This window comes from Octopus bimaculoides, chromosome 27 (genome assembly GCF_046866305.1).
Source record: "Octopus bimaculoides isolate indiv1 chromosome 27, ASM4686630v1, whole genome shotgun sequence".
Taxonomy (NCBI): Eukaryota; Metazoa; Mollusca; class Cephalopoda; order Octopoda; family Octopodidae; genus Octopus; species Octopus bimaculoides.
In genome coordinates this window covers 16,904,591-16,925,965 of record NC_142954.1, presented here as the reverse complement: position 1 = coordinate 16,925,965, position 21,375 = coordinate 16,904,591, and the positions used below count along the sequence as shown (strand labels likewise).

The window sequence follows — 21,375 nt, the reverse complement described above, 5'->3', positions numbered from 1 at the left end:
TCCTTCTGATTTCTATTTTACTCGGGTGGACCCCTCACACCCATTTGATGTTTAAGAAAGTCCTATTATATTTCTATACTTAAATATTACAATTATAAGGCTATCTTTCGTTTTAATGTCAATTCCTGTCAACTGAAGCACATGCTTTTGTTTACATCTAATCAGCCTTTTCCGTAAAGGAGGGATTTTCTTTCTTTCTTTCTTTGCCTCTCCCTCTCTCTCTCGCTCTCTATGTGATGTCCTTTTGTTCTTTCAACTTGTTAAAAATATATTCTGTATCTATGAAACTCTCTCTCTCTCTCTCTCTCTCTTTCTTTCTCTCTCTCCCTCTCTCCCTCTCTCTCTCTCTCTCTCTCTCTCCCTCTTTCTCTCTCTCTCTCTCTCTCTCTCTCTCTCCCTCTCCCTCTCCCCCCTCTCTCTCTCTCCAGTGGTTATGCAAAGCAGGAAGGCGCACCTTACCGTCTTCCCCAGTCATTTCCCATCCCTCCTTTACGGAAAAGGCTGATTAGATGTAAACAAAAGCATGTGCTTCAGTTGACAAGAATTAACATTAAAACGAAAGATAGCCAACGTTTGACACAAAATCTTATGTGGAACTCCTCAAGGGCCCTATGGACACCAGTTGAGAACCACTACATCTAGTCGACCCGTATGCATGCTTTTGCCAGAGCAGTGTTTCTCCAATCATTTTTTGGCTATGGGCACCTTTGATTCCTTTTTGCTCTATTGGTCCCCTATAGCCGTTCGATGTTAAAAAAAAAGGGTCCTATTCATATTTTTATAATTGAATATTATTAGGGATTAAAATATTTTGTGTACTGTAGAAATATAAGCAATTTATTGCACATGAATTTTAACAACAAAATCTTGCACTTTCATAACCCATTGAGGCAACGTAGATTGACGAGGCACCTGTCTGTTCGACTGTTGTTTTAGATCCTTGGTCCATAAATACTGCAGTCTCATCCGCAGCAATTACATTGGAGACATTATATTAAGAAAAGTCGAGCTATTAACGAAGGACTTGAATCACTTCAGCATCCTCCAGCTTGAACAGTGTTGTCAATCTTCTTAGAGAGAGTTCATATCGCCGAAGGAAGTGATCCAACCAATGAGGTGATGCTTTGAATATCTCTGGGGGTATATCCAACTGTGGTACCAGAGCAAATTCTTGAATATCAACCCTGCACACAACCAAAGCATTTGTTCTTCCGTCAGCAATCCATCCCGAGGTGATATCTTCCAGCTCCAAAAATAATGGTTGTCGACCTGATCCACACTTTGATGATTAATGACGATGTTCCAGAAGAGGATGAAATGTTTGTACTTGACTAAAAAGCAATATGGAAATAAATGAACTTTTGATAATTAAAAACATGGGTTTCCTTTTTACAGTTTTTTCCTTTTACACAAGGACACAAGACTTTTTGTCTTTCTTGGATTTTTTTCCTCAAAAATATAAGACATCTCCCGAAAATAAACCCTAGTTTCTTGGATGCAAAATTGAAATAAGACCAGTTCTTATTTTCTGGAAAACACGGTATGATAGAAAAAAGTTTTCTCAGATATTCTTTCAAAGCATGAATTATGACACGAATAAAACGTAAAATTAGTTTTTGTTTATGAATATCTCAGGTGAGAAATGGCCTTCAGGAATGTATTATTAAGTTTGTAAACAGAAGTTCAACTGTATAAGGGAAATGAATAAGTTATTTAAGCTATGTCGATGACATAGTTCTCATCTTATAAGATGATCATCACCTAGAATGGACTGAAATGTGAAAGTAACCAAGTGTGACTAAAACTATTTCTAAAAGAAAAAATGTTCAACGACCATGCAGTGTGTGAAGCCGACCATGAAACTGTCGTAGTTGAAACTGTAACACAGGACTGGGCAAAACAGAGATACTGTTGCTTAATATGAGTGGAGTTCTAGTCATATAATAAATATCTGAAATTCGGAATAATTATTTTACAATAAAAGGAATGGCTGTGTGGTTAGAAGCTTGCTTCCCAACCACACAGTTCTGGGTTCAGTCCCACTGCATGGCACCTTCGGTAAATGTTTTCTGCTATAGCCTCAGGCTGACCAACGCCTTGCGAGTGGATTTGACAGATGGAAACTGAAAGAAGTTCATCATATGTGTGTGTGTGTGTGTGTGTGTGTAAACACACCAACATTGGTTGTCAAGCGATGTTGGGGGGGACAAACACAGACACACAAACACATATACACACACACACATACATATGTACGACGGGCTTCTTTCAGTTTCCGTCTACCAAATCCACTCACAAGGCATTGGTTGGCCCGAGGCTATAGTAGAAGACACTTGCCCAAGATGCCACGCAGTGGGACTGAACCCAGAACCATGTGTTTGGTAAGCAAGCTACTTACCACACAGAAATGACAACTAAAAGATATTTTCTTGAATTCTTAATAAATTTCTTTTCTCATTACTTACAAATGAAATTTTCACACTTTTAATTAAATTTGAAGTCCTAATAAATTATTGTAGAAAGATGTAAACAAAACATTATTTGGTTGGAGTTTCTTTCTTTCTTACTTAATTCTATATTTTTTTCTATTTTTGGTCATTTGATTTTTTTTTTTTTGTTGCCTATGTCTATCTGGTAGTCCACTGTGTGTCTGTCTATTACTGCAACTATTGTTGTTGCTACTGTGGTCAATAATAATACACAAGATGTTTTCATGGATGTTTTAACCTACTTTTCTCCATAGAAGACTGTGTCTGACCTTGTTGCTTTGGATTATAATTATTCCAGCCCGTCTCTGGGCCACAAATGTCTCACGCACACACACACACATACACACACACACACACACACACACACACACACACACACTTGCACATACTCACACACACTCTATCTCTCTTTCACTCTCTCTTGCTTTCTGTCTTCTTTGACTTCCTCATTCATTCTTTCTTTCTTTCTTTCTTTGCTACATACAAACACACATACTCATACACATATATAACATATGTATACACACAGACACACATACACTTACATACATATATGCATATACGCACATTCAAACACACACACACACACACACACATATATCCATACATGTGTGTGTGTGTGTGTGTGTGTGTGTGTGTGTGTGTGTGTGTGTGTGATGAAATCCTTTATACAAACGTTTCAGCTTTCACATTTATTTTCTCTCTCTTTGGACATATATCATCATTATCATCAACGTCATCATCATCATCATCATCAACATCGTCGTCGTTATCATCATCAACATCATCGTCGTTATCATCATCATCATCATCATCATCATCATCGTTGTCATTTAACATCTGTTTTCTATGCTGGCATGGTTGGGATGGTTTTCACAGGAGTTGGCTAGGCAGACGACCGCACCAGGCTTCACTGTCTGTTCTAGCAGGGTATTTACAGCTGGAAGCCCTTTCGTGCTTTTATCTGCCTCTTCTCAAATCTCGTGGTCGGAGGATCGCGGTTTCAATTCTCAGACTGGGCACTGTGTGTGTTTATTGAGCGAAAACACCTAAAGCTTCACGAGGCTCCGGCGTTGGGTGGTGGCGACCCCTGTTGTACTCTTTCGCCCCAACTTTCTCTCACTCTTTCTTATTTCTTTATTGCCCACAAGGGGCTAAACATAGAGGGGACAAACGGATTAAGTCAATTACATCGACCCCAGTGTGTAACTGGTACTTAATTTATCGACCCCGAAAGGATGAAAGGGTAAGTCGAGCTCGGCGGAATTTGAACTCTTTCTTCCTGTTTCTAGAGTAAAGCTGCGATGGACTGGCGTCCCATCCAGCTGGGGTGGGGGATACATATGCCATAGAAACCAGGAAACTGGGCCCATGAGCCTGGCTAGGCTTTAAAGGGGCGCATAAATAAAAAAATAATAATTCTGGGACTATTGCAGAAGGCATAAACCACTTCCACATGAACTGTTTGAGAAAGCTATTGAAAATCTCCAGGCAAGACAAGGTCCCAGACATGGAGGTTTTCTATTGTGCTGCTGTGTCAAGCATTTACACTCTGCTGAGGAGAGCACAAGTCATGTGGGCAGGCCACCTTGCTCGAATGCCTGACACACAGCTATCCAAAAGGGTCTTTTACAGTGAATTGGCAGAAGGTAAGTGCACACAAGGTGGGCAGAAAGAGCACTTCAAAGGAACACTCAAAGCCTCACTGAAGTGCTTTCAGATCAACCCCGACATGTGGGAAACACAGGCACAGGACGACCCTCCATGGCGTAGCAGCACCAACAAAGCTGTGACCTCCTATGAATAGAATAGGATTGAAGGAACACAAAAAAAATGTGAGCTGTGCAAGTCTAGAACTAACTCCTTCCCTTCATTCCCAGCTGACCACCAGCACTTGACCTGCAACAGAACATTCTGAGCATAAATCAGCCTGATTGGCCACAGCCAGAGGCACCATGACCCATTTTCTCCCGTGTGAATGTTCTGGTCATCATTGACAACGACAAACGAACATTATAGTTTGAATTTGGAAATATCTGTTTACTTGTTTCGGTAATTTGACTGTGGCCATGCTGGGGCACAGCCCTCAAGGGTTTTAGATGAATAAATTGATCCCAGAATTTATTTTTTTAAAGCTTACTACTTATTCTATCAGTCTCTTTTCTGTTGAACTGCTAAGTTATGGGGACATAAACACACCAACAAGTGGTTGTGGAGGGCAGACACAAAGACATGCAAACATATATATATATGTATATAAATATATATACATATATATATATATACATGTGGAGGCGCATGGCTTAGTGGTTAGGGTGTCAGCATCATGATCATAAGATTGTGGTTTCGATTCCTGGGCCGGGCAACGCGTTGTGTTCTTGAGCTTTTGCTCAAGTCCACTCAGTCCACTCAGCTGGCAAAAATGAGTAACGTTGCGATGGACTGGCGTCCCATCCGGCTGGGGAACGCATACGCCATTGAAACTGGGAAACCGGGCCCATGAGCCTGGCTAGGCTTTAAAAGGGCGCATTTATTTTTTTTTATATTTATATACATACATACTTATATATATATATATATATATATATATATATAAGTATGTATGTATATAAATATAAAAAAAAATAAATGCGCCCTTTTAAAGATAACTATAGTTTTTTGTTCTTTTTATGTTGTTAGTTATATAAATTTTAAATTTTTCATTCATTTATTTAAGTATTATTATTTCATTCATGCTTTCGTATTCTATTCTCTATTTTAACGTTCTTTTTTAACGTAGTATTTTCGCGCGAACTCTTGCTTAAAACGCTATAGCTATTAGATAACGTCTTAGTTTTTCAGTTTGAATTACGGAAAAATTTGGATAAGTACTGTTTTCACTTTGCTAAAGATTTTCTACTATTTGAAAATAATATGTATTCTTGTTTTTATACTATTCATTTGGTTCTTTATAGATTATTTTAATAGATAACTTATTTAACACTATATTATTTAGGAGTTATAGTTTCATTTCAACATAATATTAGAACTTCGATTGGAATAGTGTTGATATATTTTCGATTATTTTTGATTAATATTATTTGATTAATTATTAATCTTTATAGTTTATAATATCGTTAAAGTTTTTTTTAAATCAAAACTTTGTATATATATATAAAGTTTAACCTTTTATTCTTAATAATTTTTTCTTTCCTAATTTTTTCATTCATAATTTTTTCCATTCATAATTTTTTCATTCATATTTTTTATTATTACGTTTGTAGAAATAAATAATCTTGTATTTTTCTATTATTCAATTGATCTTTAATCATAATTAAATAAACGTCTTTAGCTTTAAATAGTATAGCTTTAACTATTACACCGGTTAAATATGTACTAATTTTATCTTCATTATTATTTTAAACTTAAACTTCGTTCAACTTGTATTTAAAACAATGATAATTTAAAACAATGATAATTTAGGTAAGATGTTTTTTGTATATAATATACATGTTATTATTATGGATGAAGGGATGATTATTGAATGGTTATTATTTTGATATTATGATATTTTTTAAATAATTTTTCTATCTTTATATAATAAGTATATCATATTAATTCATTTGGTACTTATTGTTGGTTGAGATATATATCTAATTATTGTTCTACTTACGATCTGACGAGTAGCTATATTTTTGAATAGAACTTATTTTAGATAATTTCAATTGATTTTAATCGATTTAAATTTCTTTTCTATTTGAAAATTGGTTATGAAACACGTGTAATCTTTTTATTATATTTATCTTATGATATTTACTTTACTTTATATTATACTCATTTATTGTGCTTTTAATTATTAATTTTTCTATATGTGATAGTGGATTTTCATCGATGAGTTCTTGAAAATTGGTTATTTTCCCTAAAACTATATATATTTTATATATACTTTATCTATAAGGCTCAATTTAATTTTTTATAAATTGATTTTAATTGAGTTTTTTACCTGTAATTTTGGATTTTGTCCCTAATAATATTATTATATATATATATATATATATATATATATACGATGGGCTTCTTTCAGTTTCCTTCTACCAAATTTACTCACAAGATTTTGATTGGCCCAAGGCTATAGTAGAAGACACTTGCCCAACGTGCCATGCAGTGGGTCTGAACCCAAAACCATGTGGTTGGGAAGCATGCTTCTTACCACTCAACATAGATCTCATTCAGAGATTTAAAATTAGTTGTTTTTCTCCTTAGAAAATCTGCAACTGACTGTCGCTTCGATAAGTATATACTGTGAGTAAAGTCTGGCTCGAGACAGCTAGCTGCTGTCTCTAGCCAGGCAGTTGTCCAGTACCGAAGAAGGGAAATTGCCCAGAAACCATTGGTCTGCTGGTACTGCCAACGGCTAGAAGGGTGTAGTAAACCCCCTTGCTTACAGTATATCTTCTTTTCTACTCTAGGCACAAGGCCCAACATTTTTGAGGAATGGGCCATTCGATTAGATCGACCCAAGTATGCATCTGGTACTTAATTTATTGACCCCAAAAGGATGAAAAGCAAAGTCAACCTCGGCAGAATTTGAACTCGGAACGTAACGGCAGACGAAATACTGCTAAGCATGTTACCTGGCCTGCTGACGTTTCTGCCAACTTGCTGCCTTAAAATATGCTTGGACACAGACCACGTGTCAGTAAACCAGCTGGAAAAGATATTTTCCTGAGGTTAAAAAGTAGTGCTATGCAGGGCTGCCACATTATGTTGGCAAATAAACTTTAACATATATATATATATATATATATATATATATATATATATATATATATATATATAAGCGCCTAGTTAGAATAGAGGCAGCTGACGAAGGAATAATTCCAAGTGGCTATCTGTTTTCCTATGTGTTCGTTCCGTTGTCTGTAGTTCATTGTTCTAACGTCCTGTACCCTGATATGCATCAATATACACATGTAGATGAAAGTATGTATATATATGTGTGTATACATGCATATATATTCTTTGTATTATATATGTATATATATATATATATATATATATATATATATTTAAAATACAGAGATGCCTGTAATAGGACATCTAACCCGCTAGAAATAGCAGCAAAAGACTATATACCACAAAAATACCCTGTATTTTATTAATATATATATATATATATATATATATATATATATATATTAATATATATGTAGCTAACGAGTGTGGTGAGTAGCGACACCTAGTGTCAGAGCAGACCGTCTGACATTAACATAATGGTGATGACGGAGGTTAGGCTGTTTCATATTTACATTCAGGGTCACTTAGACTTTTCATTTCTGCTGAAAGTCCCTCCCCTTCCCCCTTTTCCCTCCACTCTTTTTGCTTACCCTCTCCTTTATCACTCAGCATCTCTCTCTCTCCTCTTCTATTACAACACCCCTCTTCCCTCCTTTACGCTTTGTCAGTCCCTCTCTCTTCCAAGTGTGCAGCTGTGTAACAGGAGACATGACATTTCATCTGGTCTCTGGTCACACTCTGCCTTCCCCTTACCACCAGCTTCACTTATTGCCAGGCATTCCTCCCTCTCTTCCCCATTACTCCTTTGACATCCATCACTCACTATCTTTTATGTATCGCTCTCTCTATCTCTCTTCCCCCTCGTCTCCCCTCCCCCTCTTCTCTATTTAGCTGGTATGTGTTAAGAGACTTATTAAATGGATTCGCAATCTCCACCATACGTGTGCACACACACACCCCATGTGAATACACACACATGTGCATACATACCCTTGCACACACACACACACACACACACAAAGAGATTATACATCACTTGGAAAGCGCCCTTCCTCTCAGACCAATGGTTAGGCATGAAGCCCTAGATTCTTCCATCCGGCCATGCCATACTAAGTTAATGAAACTCAACTTCATTCTTGTATTTGGTTTGGGACATTCTTGGTATGAAGCTAATGTGCCGAAATGAATCTTGTCTCTTGAGAGGGTCATTACATCAATAACAAACACACACACTAGTTCTATGTCACTTCTTTTATTATTATTATCATTATTATTGAATGAGAGAGCCGTGCATGCCATCAAAGTGACACTGGGGTAAAATATACGAAGCCCAGTATACCCATCATGACTACCTGTCTGATAAGGGTACACCAGGCACATGCATCACAACCATATGTGTGCGACATGGTGCTCTTATATCAAGATGAACAGCGCATGACCTTGCAGGTGGGGCCCAGTTAGAATTTTCTTCAGGTCGAGTAGCCCATTCTGCTCAAAAGGTCCCTTATCAATATTATTATTATCATTAATATCATCATCGTTTAACGTCCGCTTTCCATGCTAGCATGGGTTGGACGATTTGACAGCTGTAGAAATGAGTTGTGATGTCACAGGTGCCAAGCTGTATCGGCCCCTTTGCCTTTCCCTTGGATAACACTGGTGGCATGGACAGGGGTTGCTGGTATGCATGGGCAACTGCTGGCTTTCCATAAACATCATTGCCTGGACTTGTGCCTTAGAGGGGGAACTTTCTAGATGCAATCCCATGGTCAATCATGACCAAAGGGGTCTCAGCATATAATAATAATAATAATAATAATAATAGTTATTATTATTATTATTATTATTATCATTATTCATAAGGTGGTGACTGGCAGAATTGTTTGCCTGCCTGTTGAAATGCTTGGTGGCATTTCGTCTATCTTTACGTTCTGAGTTCAAATTCTGCCAAGGTCAACTTTGCTTTTTGTCCTTTCGGGGTTGATAAATTAAGTACCAGCGAAATACTCGGGCGATGTAATCAACTTGTCCCCTCCCCCCAAATGTCAGGCCCTGTGCCTTTAGTAGAAAGGATTATTATTATTATTCTTTGTCAACTAGTTAAGGTGGTGAGCTGGGAGAAACAGTAGCACACTGGGCAAAATGCTTGGCAACATTTTGTCCGTCTTTATGTTCTGAGTTCAAATTCCGCTGAGGTCGACTTTGCCTTTCATCCTTTCGGGGTCAATAAATTATGTACCAATTACAGACTAGAGTCAATGTAATCAACTTGTCCCAATCCCCCAAATGACAGACCTTGTGCCTTTAGTAGAAAGGATTATTATTATTAGTTAACTGGTTAACTAATTAATTAATCAATTGTTTGATTAATTGTTCAGTCACTCAATCAATCAATTAGGTGGGATTGAACCTGAAACCATATGGTTTGGAAGCATCATCCCTACCACACAATCGTGGTTTCAAAATCCTATTTTCTTGTTTCCTTTTATAATTTGTTGGGTTTCTTTCCCCCCCCCATTTTCAAACCCTATATTTTATTCTTGTTTCAGATTGTTCCAGAACTTCTCTATGCTACAATGGAAGTACCAAGTTTTTGGCTAGATTCTTGGAACAATCCAAGAATCTTCCCTTTCATCACACCATTCCTACAGTGCCTGATCTACTATGCCCTCGTCTTGGTAGTCCACGTTGGTATATTTAAACTCAATTCCATATTCACTCCCATCTGGCTGCGACCAATTCTCTCAGATTTCTTCTGCACCATTACCTCATGTACAATTTCGTTTCAACATGGAATACTACGGTTCTATTATGGCAGCGCCACCTATGTCCTCATGTCAGGATTCATGGCTTTTCTCTTCAGGAATATTTTCAAAGACTCAGCACCTTCCGTTCCAGCAAATGTACTGAAATACATGAAAGAGGTCATTTCTTTCAGTGATTTACTTCTTAGAGTTTCCACACAGATCTTTGCCATTCCAGCCATTGCACTGGCCGTACACTTGATCTGGCTTTTAGAAATCATGCCAGAGCACACACAGCAACTGTCTCAAAGGACTTGTGCCAGTGACCTTAATGTTGCGGTTGCCATGGGATTTCTCATTGAAGGAGGGGCCATTGCGCTTGAGACTTGGTTAAGCCAAAGTCGAATTACCATTTATGATTCTGTAGATTCATGTCTAAAGCTGTTTACTGGACCAATAATGGTCGTTTTAGGTATGTACAGTTTGTTTTCTACTTTCTGCTTTCTTTCTGTATTATTATTATTATTATTATTATTATTATTATTATTATTATCCAGTAGTTTTACTTTTATAACGTGCTTTCACTTCACTACCGAGCGCAGCTCTGTGTGCCTTGGGTATGTGCTGTGGTTTGCTGTGGTGCTCTTATGGTTACTGTATTGAAAGTGTTTTGCGTAGGATGTGTGCAGTGCCCAGTAGTGCAATTTTCTGTATGTTATATATATTTGTAAGTCCTGGTGTTTTTGTTATGTATTTGTCTGAATATTTCTTTTATTATACCTAAGGCACCTACTATGATAGGAATTGTTTCTGTTATTAGATTCCACATTCGAGTTACCTCTATTTCCAGGTCTTTGTATTTTGAAAGTTTCTCCATTTCTTTTAGGGAAACGTTGGTATATTTAAACTCAATTCCATATTCACTCCATCTGGCTGCGACCAATTCTCTCAGATTTCTGCTGGAATTGATACATATTATTATTATTATTATGATTATTATTATTATTACTATGATTATTATTATTATTATTATTATTATTATTGTTATTATTATTATTATTACTATTATTATCATTATTGTTAAGGTGGCTAGCTGAATCATTAGTGCACCAGATGAAATGGTTAGTGCTATTTCGCATGTCGCTATATTCTAAGTTCAAATTTCATCCTTCTGGAGTTGATAAATCAAGTACCAGTTGAACACGGGTCAACGTAAACGACTCATCCCCACCCCACTAAAATTGATGCCCTTGTGGCAAAATTTAAAACCATTATTATTATTATTATTATTATTATTATTATGGCTGTGAGCTGGCAGAATTGTTTGCATGATGGGCAAAATGCTTAGTGGCATTTCGTCTGTCTTTATGTTCTGAGTTCAAATTCTGCTGAGGTTGACTTTGTCTTTCATCCTTTCGGGGTCGATAAATTAAGTACCAGCTGTATACTAGGGTCGATCTAATTGACTGGCCCCCACCTCCTCCCCAAATTTCAGGCCTTGTGCCTATAGTAGAATAGATTATTATTATTATTATTATTATTATCATTATTATTATTATTATTATTATCATTATTATTATTATTATTAATATAATTAAGGTGGTAAGCTGGCAGAATCGTTAGCATGCTGGACGAAATGCTTAGCAGTATTTCGCCCGTCGCTACATTCTGAGTTCAAATTCCACCAAGGTCAATTTTGCCTTTCATCTTTTGAGGGTCAGTAAATTAAGTACCAGTGCCATGTAAAAAGCATTGTTGTGGGTGCTGGTGTCAATTAAAAAGCACTGGTGATGGTGCTGTGTAAAAAGCACCTAATACACTTTGTGGAGTGGTCGGCATTAGGAAGGGCATCAAGCTGTAAAGACCAAGACAAAACAAGCTATGAAACTTGATTGTAACCCTTGGCTTTCCTGTTCCTGTCAAACCGTCCAACCCATGCCACTATGGAAAATGTACATGAAATGTTGATAATGATTCTTTTACTTGTTTCAGTCATTTGACTGCGGCCATGCTGGAGCACCGCCTTTAGTCGAGCAAATCAACCCCAGGACTTATTCTTTGTAAGCCTAGTACTTATTCTATCGGTCTCTTTTGCCAAACCACTAATGTTACGGGGAAGTAAACACACCACCATTGATTGTCAAGCGATGTTGGGGTGACAAACACAGACACACAAACATATACAAACACATACATATATATATATATATATATACACACATATATACGACGGGCTTCTTTCAGTTTCCGTCTACCAAATCCACTCACAAGGCATTGGTCAGCCCGAGGCTATAGTAGAAGACACTTGCCCAAGGTGTCACGCAGTGGGACTGAACCCAGAACCATGTGGTTGGTAAGCAAGCTACTTACCACACAGCCACTCCTGCGCCTATGATTGATGATGATTGATCATGCTTAATGATGATTGATCATGATTAATGATGATGATGATGATAATGACAATACATGAAAAGTGTTGTTATTGTCGTGCCATCTCAGGTGAGTTCTGATTTAACTAAGCCATTAGTAAGGGAGATGAAACTGGGATCGTTTCAGTAATCGATCCCCCAATCAATAGAGAAGCAGTGATTAGATAAACAATTCACAAATATTTGGGTTCATTGAGCACATACGGCACCGTGGCGAGTTGATAATTGGTGTGTTTATTGATAAATAATTAACCTGATAAACAACAATAGACAACAATGGCAAAAAGGCCAACAGTTGCAGCAACAACAACAAAAATGGTAACAGCAGTAACAACAAGAAGAGGAAGGAAGAGGAGGAGAAGAAATAAGGAAGGAGAAGAGCAAAGAAGAAGATCAACGACAACAGCAGCAGCAGCACCCTAACGAGAACAACATAAACAGCGTCAACAACAGCAGCAATGACGACAACAACAACAACAACAATTGTCTCTGATTCAGGCAGAAAGCATGAAATCTGTGACGAAGGGAATACTTGATTGACCCCAATACTGGTTTTTCCTTTTATCAAATAAATGGTGTATTATCAATAAATGGGGTCATTGGTGTATTATCAATAAATGGAGTCATTGGTGTATTATCAATAAATGGGGTCATTGGTGTATTATCAATAAATGAGGGTCAAATACAAAGGTGAAAAACATAGGAAAATAAAACAAAAAAAATCAACAAACAAGAAATAGAGGGAGATTTTAGATTCTCATCACAGTTGGGGGGGTCGTGTGGTTGGGTGGTTTGTTTCACAACAACACAATTTTGAATCACAGTACTTCATGGAAGTTATCATCATCTTTTAATGTCTATTTTTCCATGGTGGCATGGGTTGGATGGTTTGACAGGAGCCAGCCAGCTTAGAAGGCAACCCCAGGCTCCAGTTGTCTGTTCTGGCCATGGCTTCTACAGCTGGATGCCCTTCCTAATGGCAACCACTTTACAGAGTGTTCTGGGTGATTATATATATATAATCACAAGCACACACATACACTGAAAGGCTTCTTTCAGTTTCTATCTACCAAATCTACTCACAAATCTATGGTCAGCCTGGGACTAGAGTAGAAGACACATGCCTGAGATACCTTGCAGTTGGACTGAACCTAAAACCTTGTGGATGGTAAGCAAACCTCTTCACACTATTTGAAACCATTAGATTGCAAGTATTGCATCTTCGCTTTGTACTTTAGGAATAAAAATTGGTCAACATAGTTGTTGTTGTTGAAGCTGAGAGAGTTTGAAACATAGCCAAGTAATAGATATTGTAGAATATTGTAGAAGGCAGCGGGCTGGCAGAAACGTTAGCACGCCAGGCGAAATACCTAGCGGTATTTCGTCTGCCGTTTCGTTCTGAGTTCAAATTCCACCAAGGTCGACTTTGCCTTTCATCCTTTCGGGGTCGATAAATTAAGTACCAGTTGCGCACTGGGGTCGATGTAATCGACTTAGTCCCTTTGTCTGTCCTTGTTTGTCACCTCTATGTTTAGCCCCGCTGTGGGCAATAAAGAAATATGATACCGGAGAGTATTGTAGTTTGCTTGAAGCATTGTATATTGTTTGTAAAGAATAAAATATTTTGAATGACACAACAATGCACAATAAACAAACAATGGACTATAAGAACTGTTCTAATTTAATCATCCATAGTCTGATGATATTTTGGAATAAAATTCCTTCTTCAGATGTCCCTAAGAATTGATGGAGTCGCTGTTTTTACAAGAAATTTCTTCTCAATTCTCAGCCGATTGTAATTTAGGTTGCTGATAAAATATCTGGATAATTTTGGGTGTTTATTAATCAATATTTCTTTTCTTTGTAAGATTCCAAGTTATTATTTTTTTTCAATACTAATTTGAGAATTTTCAAATTTCAAAAAAAACAAAAAACCTTAGATTCACTTCAACATTTAAATTCAATTTGCCAAAATATTTTCGTCGCTTTGAGACCGCGACCTGTTCACTGACAAAATTCCATGCAGCATGGAATTTTGTCAGTGAACAGGTCGCGGTCTCAAAGCGACGAAAATATTTTGGCAAATTGAATTTAAATGTTGAAGTGAATCTAAGGTTTTTTGTGTGTTTCTTAAATGGCTTATAAACACTTTCCACGCTGCAATTGCTTTTGTTCCAGCACACGATCTTAGATCAGGTTACTTGCCATAAAAAAAAAAAGCAATGTCTAAATTAGAGCCGAATGAGTGAGGATTAATTTCAACAATCTCTTTTTTTTAAATGCATGATGGGTAAATATATCAGGAAGCGAATCACTCCAGCAGACAGTGAAGAAATCATGGAGAATATTTTATACTGAGATTTTAGATTTAGTCGAGTTTCATTTATTTCATATCATGCGCCATTTTTTCATGAGTCTCTTTCATTTGACCTAGATATTAAAATTTCTTTTGCCTTTCTCCTCTTTCTGACATTTAAAGATGGCTACTGATCTATATGAGTCTATTTTCTGGAGAATTGAAGAAGCAAATTTACTTTAAGTATCATAAGTATTATACACCACAAATGCTATTGCAACAGGAGAAACCTTGCCGAAACCCTTTCTACTGGCCTTTTAATTCGTTTATAATGGATCACAGACTCCTTTTACTATTGTTCTCATTAACAAACTATCAATCTTGTTATTAACTTCGTATTTTCTCTTGTTGTTTGTTGTTACAGGTATTCACCATACTGGAATGTATATGAACCCAACACTAGCATCGGTGATGAAGTTTGGATGTAAAGGCACCACCCCTTGGCAGCATGTATTGGTCTATTGGTTAGCACCAATATTGGGCTGTATTCTTGGAGTGAAAATATTTAACTATCACCAGAAGATGCTGGCTTCATCTATTGTTGATGTTTCTTGGACAGATTCAATGAGAAGTGAGAATGGAGACAAGTTTAAAAGATTCCCGAGACGGAAACTTAAAGGAAGAAGTACGACAAGGAAACGATAACTCCTTCGACATATCTGTCACGTTATGTATTTGGATATTTACTCTCTGTTTGGCTGTCTGTCTCAGTCTGATAGTCTGTCTGTTTGTGTCTCTCTGTATATGTGTGCATGGTGTTTGTCACCACCCACCATTGTTTGATAAACAGTGTTGGTTTATGTCCTTGTAACATAGCAGTTTGGCAAAAGAAACCAATATAATAGGTACCAGACTTAAAACAACTGCTGCAAAAAGCATAATTACTGGGATCAATTTTTTCAATTAAAACCCTTCCATGTGGTGCCCCAGCATGGCCACAGTCCAAACACTGAAACAATTAAATGATTAAAGATAGGCTTTGTGATGGGAAGCAAGAGAGGTAAAGCAATACAAAGATGAATATCAAGGAGAATGGTAAAATCCTGCAACAGGCAGATGGAATGGTATTGAGAAGACAGAAGGTGAGCATCAGAGGGACAATATCTTCAGACAGGTTCAAAAACATTCCTCTAAATATATGGGGCCATGATACCTTTAGTAGAAAATCCACTGTTAACCGAAGTCACATTGGGACCAAAGAAAAATGACAATTATCTCTGGATTAATCCATTTTCGTAATTTCTTACAGATTCTTCATTCTTTAGACCAGTATTTCTTACCCCTTTTTTTCATACCTATGAACCCTTTTGATTCCTATTCTACTTAGATGGACCCTTAAACCCATTTGAGGTTTAAAAAAAGTCATATTTTTATAATTAAATATTATTAGAAATTGTATAAAAAAATTGTTAGAATATTTCGTGAATTGTAGAATTATAACCACTTTATTGCTCATAAATTTTAACGCCAAAATCTTATATGGACCCCCAAATACCATATGGGCTCCAAAGAACCATATGCCCCCCCCCCCCCCTAAGGGCTATAAGGACCATGGTAGAAAACTACTGCTTTAGAGTTTTTCTACATTCTGACCATTCCTTGAAGTTCCTATTCCTTAAAGATACTGCTGCATCAACCATTCCACTTCACCCTTCTTCAGTGTCCCTTTCTTCATATTCCTTATATTCAAAGGGCTGGTGGTCCCCTACCTTGCCTTTTCTCTTCTCACCTTGTGTGTGTGTGTGCTTTTTTCGTTCTCCTAAAATTTAGTTTTGGATGGGAAGAGGGCACCCCTTATGTTTAATCTTTTATCTCTAACGTGTTTCAGTCATTGGACTGTGGCCATGCTGGAGCACTGCCTTGGTGGTTTTGATAGAACAAATTGACCATGGCACTGATTCTATTGGTCTCTTTTGCAGACCTAAGTCATGGGGACATAAGCAAACCAACACCAGTTGCCAAGCTTTGATAGAGGCACAAATACAACCACACACACACACATTCATGTATATATATATATATATATTTGTGTGTGTGTGTGAATGTATGCGGCTTAGTGGTTCAGATATTCAGTTCATGATTGTGAGGTCATGAGTTGAATTATTGGTGGGACATTGCGTCCTTAAGCAAGGCCCTTTATTCCACTCAGCTGATAAAAATGACTAGTACCTGTATTTCAAAGGGCCAGCCTTGTTGCCTTCTGTGCCAGACGGAATCTCCCTGAGAACTACGTTAAGGGTACATGTGTCTGTGGAGTGCTCAGCCACTTGCATGAAAATTTCCTGAGAAGGCTGTTGGGCTGATTGGATCCATTGGAAGCCTTGTCATCATAACCAACGGAGTGCCAGTGTGTATATATGTGTATGTATGTATATATATATATTTCTATACAAACACACACACACATACATGCACATACACGTACATATGTGTGTGGGTGTATGTGTGTCTATGTATATATCTATATATATTTATATCTATATATGTATGTATATGTTTGTGTGAGTGTGTACATAAATATGTACACATGTATATATTCATGCATGCATATATGTATATATATTTGTACATGTATGTGTATATATTTGTGTATATATATATATATATATATATATATATGTACATATATGTGTGTATATATATGTACATATATGTGTGTATATATATATATATGTACATATATGTGTATATATATATATATGTATATATGCGTATATATATATGTATATATTCATGCACATATGTGTATATATATTTGTATATATATGTACAGATGTGTATATATATATGTACATATATATATGTACATATATTTGCATATATATGTACATATATATATATATATATGTATGTATATGTACATATTTGTATATATGTGTATATATATGTACATATGTGTATATATATGTGTGTGTGTATATTTATGTGTATATATATATGTATATAAATGTTTATACACTTATGTGTATATATATATGTATATACTTATGTATTTATATATGTGTATATATGTATATATATATATATATATATATATATATATATATATATATATATATATATATATATATATATATATATATATATATATATATATATATGGATGTATATACATATATGTGTATTGAAATATCCTGAAATAATTTATTCTCAAATGCATGATAATGCTAATTCAGTAGCATGAACAGGATAAACTATCCATAGATTGCAGAAAAATTCATTCCTGGCCAGCCATGAGACTCGAACTGACATCCCTGTGATTACGCGTCGAGTGATCTACCTTGAAGCTAAACTGCCCAGTAATGAATTGTTCTACAATTTTAGGTTTTATGAATCTAGCTTTATAAGACGCTAACGTTAAATTGAACTTACGATGAAAGTAAACAAAGTTTACTTTTGAAGTGAATATATTTATGTGTGTGTGTGTGTATATCTATCTATCTATCTATCTATATATATGTATGTACATATGCGTATATATGTATGTATATGTACATATATGTGTATGTATGTATATATATATATGTGTACATGTATGTGTCTATATATATGCACATACATACGTATATATATAGATATGTGAATATGTGTGTGTATATATATATATGTATGTGTATATATATATGCACATGTATGTGTATATATATATGTACATGTATGTGTATATATACATGTACATGTATATATATATATATATATATATATATATATATATATATATATATATAGAGAGAGAGAGAGAGAGAGAGAGAGAGAGAGAGAGAGAGAGATATGCGAGTCTTTATACATATATATGTACGTGTGTATATATATATATATTATATATAAACAAATGTATAAACATGAATATATATATATATATATATATATGTCTGTGTACATATCTGTGAAGGTGCCTTACATTTCTTTGAGTTCTTGACATCCACCAAGAGTGGTTAAAAATTATAAAATCCAGAAATCTGAGATGAAATTTAAAACTTTTTCCTATGGAAGTGCTTATATTTATTCTTAAATAAAGAATTATGATTCAATTCCGTTGTCGCTTGTTTATTTTTATATTTACACAAAGATAGTTTCACTTTTGTCATGGCATACATACATACATACATACATACATACATATATATATATATATATATATATATATATATATGTGTGTGTGTGTGTGTGTATATAAAAGAGACCACTAAGTGGACTGCTAATGTGCTAGAAGAAGATCACCGAATGGTTCTCAAAGAAAAAATTTAGCGAAGCAGAAACATATGGGCGAGACTAGTGAAAATTACAGAAATAAATATAAGGTTATCTGTAGACCATGGTTTCGAAATCAATACTTTCTTACTGAAAATATCTGTGGGAACAACTAGTACATGGTTCTAGGAATTATATCTCTTTTGGCAGTCCGTACTGAGGAGAAACAGATATTTTCAGTAAGAAAGTATTGATTTCGAATCCATGATCTATGGATAACCTTATCTTTATTTCTATAATTTTCACTCGTCTTGCCCGTATGTTTTTGCTTCGCTAAATTTTTCCTTTGAGAACCATTCGGTGATCTTCTTCTAGCACATTAGCAGTCTACTTAGTGGTCTCTTTTATATATACATATACAATGATCCTTTTGAGATCTTAGAAAATTTTTTTCTGAATCTTCTGATTTTTTAATGTGTTGGTTTCCTGGTATTAAATTGATATTAACTAATATCCAATTTTTTACCCTACTATTTTACTATATATATGTATATATATATATATATATATATATATAAATAATAATATTAGGGACAAAATCCAAAATTACAGGTAAAAACTCAATTAAAATCAAATTAAATTGAGTTTTATAGATTAAAATATATAGTTTTATGGAAAATAACCAAATTTCAAGAACTCATCGATGAAAATCCACTATCACATATAGAAAAATTAATAATTAAAAGCACAATAAATGAGTATAATATAAAACAAAGTAAATATCATAAGTTAAAGATAATATCTTTATCTTATGATATTTACTTTGTTTTATGTTATACTCATTTATTGTGCTCTTTAATTATTAATTTTTCTATATGTGATAGTGGATTTTCATGATGAGTTCTTGAAATTTGGTTCTTTTCCCTAAATCTATATATATTTTATATATATATATATATATATATATATACATTGTTGTTACATAGATGTGTAGAATTCTCTTATTACATGTATATACACTATGGCCATTGCATATATACTGTTATTTCATGGATATGCGTACTTTTGTTACCAGATGTATACACACTCTTGTCAATGCGCGCACTCACACGCACTACAAATGATCACATCATCTGGGACTATAAAAATCTGCAAGACCTTAAGTCTTAAAGGATAATGGTTAAAAACAAAATGCTTTCCTTCGCTACCAAGTGAGGGGCCGGTCAAATTTTGCTCTAAAATTAAAAATAAACTGAGAAGAATATACATAAACAAAAAGCCAAAAAGACCTCCTTCGGTCATGCACGACCATGGGATTGAACTTTGAAAGTTCCCTTCTGAGGCTCAAGTCCAGGTAAGGTTGTCTTATGGAAGACCAGCAGTTGCCCATGCATACCAACCTTACCTCTCTTAACCAGCGATGTTATCCAAGGGAAAGGCAAAGGCTGATACAGCTTGGCACCAGTGACATCACAACTCATTTCTACAGCTGAGTTAACTGAAGCAACGTGAAATAAAGTGTCTTGCTCAAGAACACAACACACAGTCCGGTCCAGGAATCAAATTCACAACCTCATAATTGTGAGCCTGATGCTCCAACCACTGAGCCATGTGCCTTCATGCTCACAGACACACACACACACACACATACCCATACTCCTTGTCTGTGTTCTGTAGATGTCATCTTTCTCTTGTTTGTTTTTGTTAATATATCCATGTCCAATAAATAAATACATTTCACTTGAGAAATGCATTCCTGTTCCTAATCCGTCCGTTCATCCATCCATCCATCCATAAATGTATATACAGTAATCCCTCACCATATCGCGGTTTATTATTTAAGCTTATGTCAATTCCTCCATGGTATTGTTTTGCATTTATGATAAAATAAATATATACAAATTATAAAAATTAAAAAAAAAATATATACAGTATGGTTTCTACTTCACGGATTTTCACCTATCGCAGGGTGTTTTGAAATGTAACACCCGCGATAGTCAAGACATTACTGTGTGTGTGTGTGTGTGTATATATATATATATATAGATACACACACATATCTGCACATTACAATTATCACATGCATATACACACTGTTATCACAACAATCATATACTCACTGTTGTCGTTAGTGACCTTGGTGGATCTTGAACCCAGAACGCATAGGAATGTCACAAAATATCACAAGGTATTTTGTCGAATGCTTTATCAATTGAACCAGGCTCTCATCACACGATCGATCAATCATGCATAAGAAGTAAGATCTAATTAAAATTGTAATACCGTATCAATCTCCAACACAAAAAATTATTTCTGCTGCTTTCACTGGCAGGGAGTTGAACCACTGCTATCTCTAGCAGTCAAGCGTCAATCATTGATAAGAGCAGGGA

The 21,375-nt window shown here is 35.5% G+C and overlaps 1 protein-coding gene across 2 annotated transcripts in view; it reads left to right on the top strand.

Moving 5' to 3' along the window:
- The window catches only part of LOC106876114 (aquaporin-11), a 34,659-nt gene extending 18,596 nt beyond the window's left edge, over nt 1–16,063 (top strand). For both annotated transcript variants that reach the window (XM_089343138.1, XM_089343139.1), the window contains exons 2-3: nt 9,815–10,481; nt 15,159–16,063. In XM_089343138.1, coding sequence (XP_089199264.1) covers nt 9,842–10,481; nt 15,159–15,439 — 921 coding nt within the window. In that variant the 5' untranslated portion in view covers nt 9,815–9,841 and the 3' untranslated portion in view covers nt 15,440–16,063. The remainder of the gene's footprint in view (nt 1–9,814; nt 10,482–15,158) is intronic.
- Nucleotides 16,064–21,375: the final 5,312 nt, after the last annotated feature.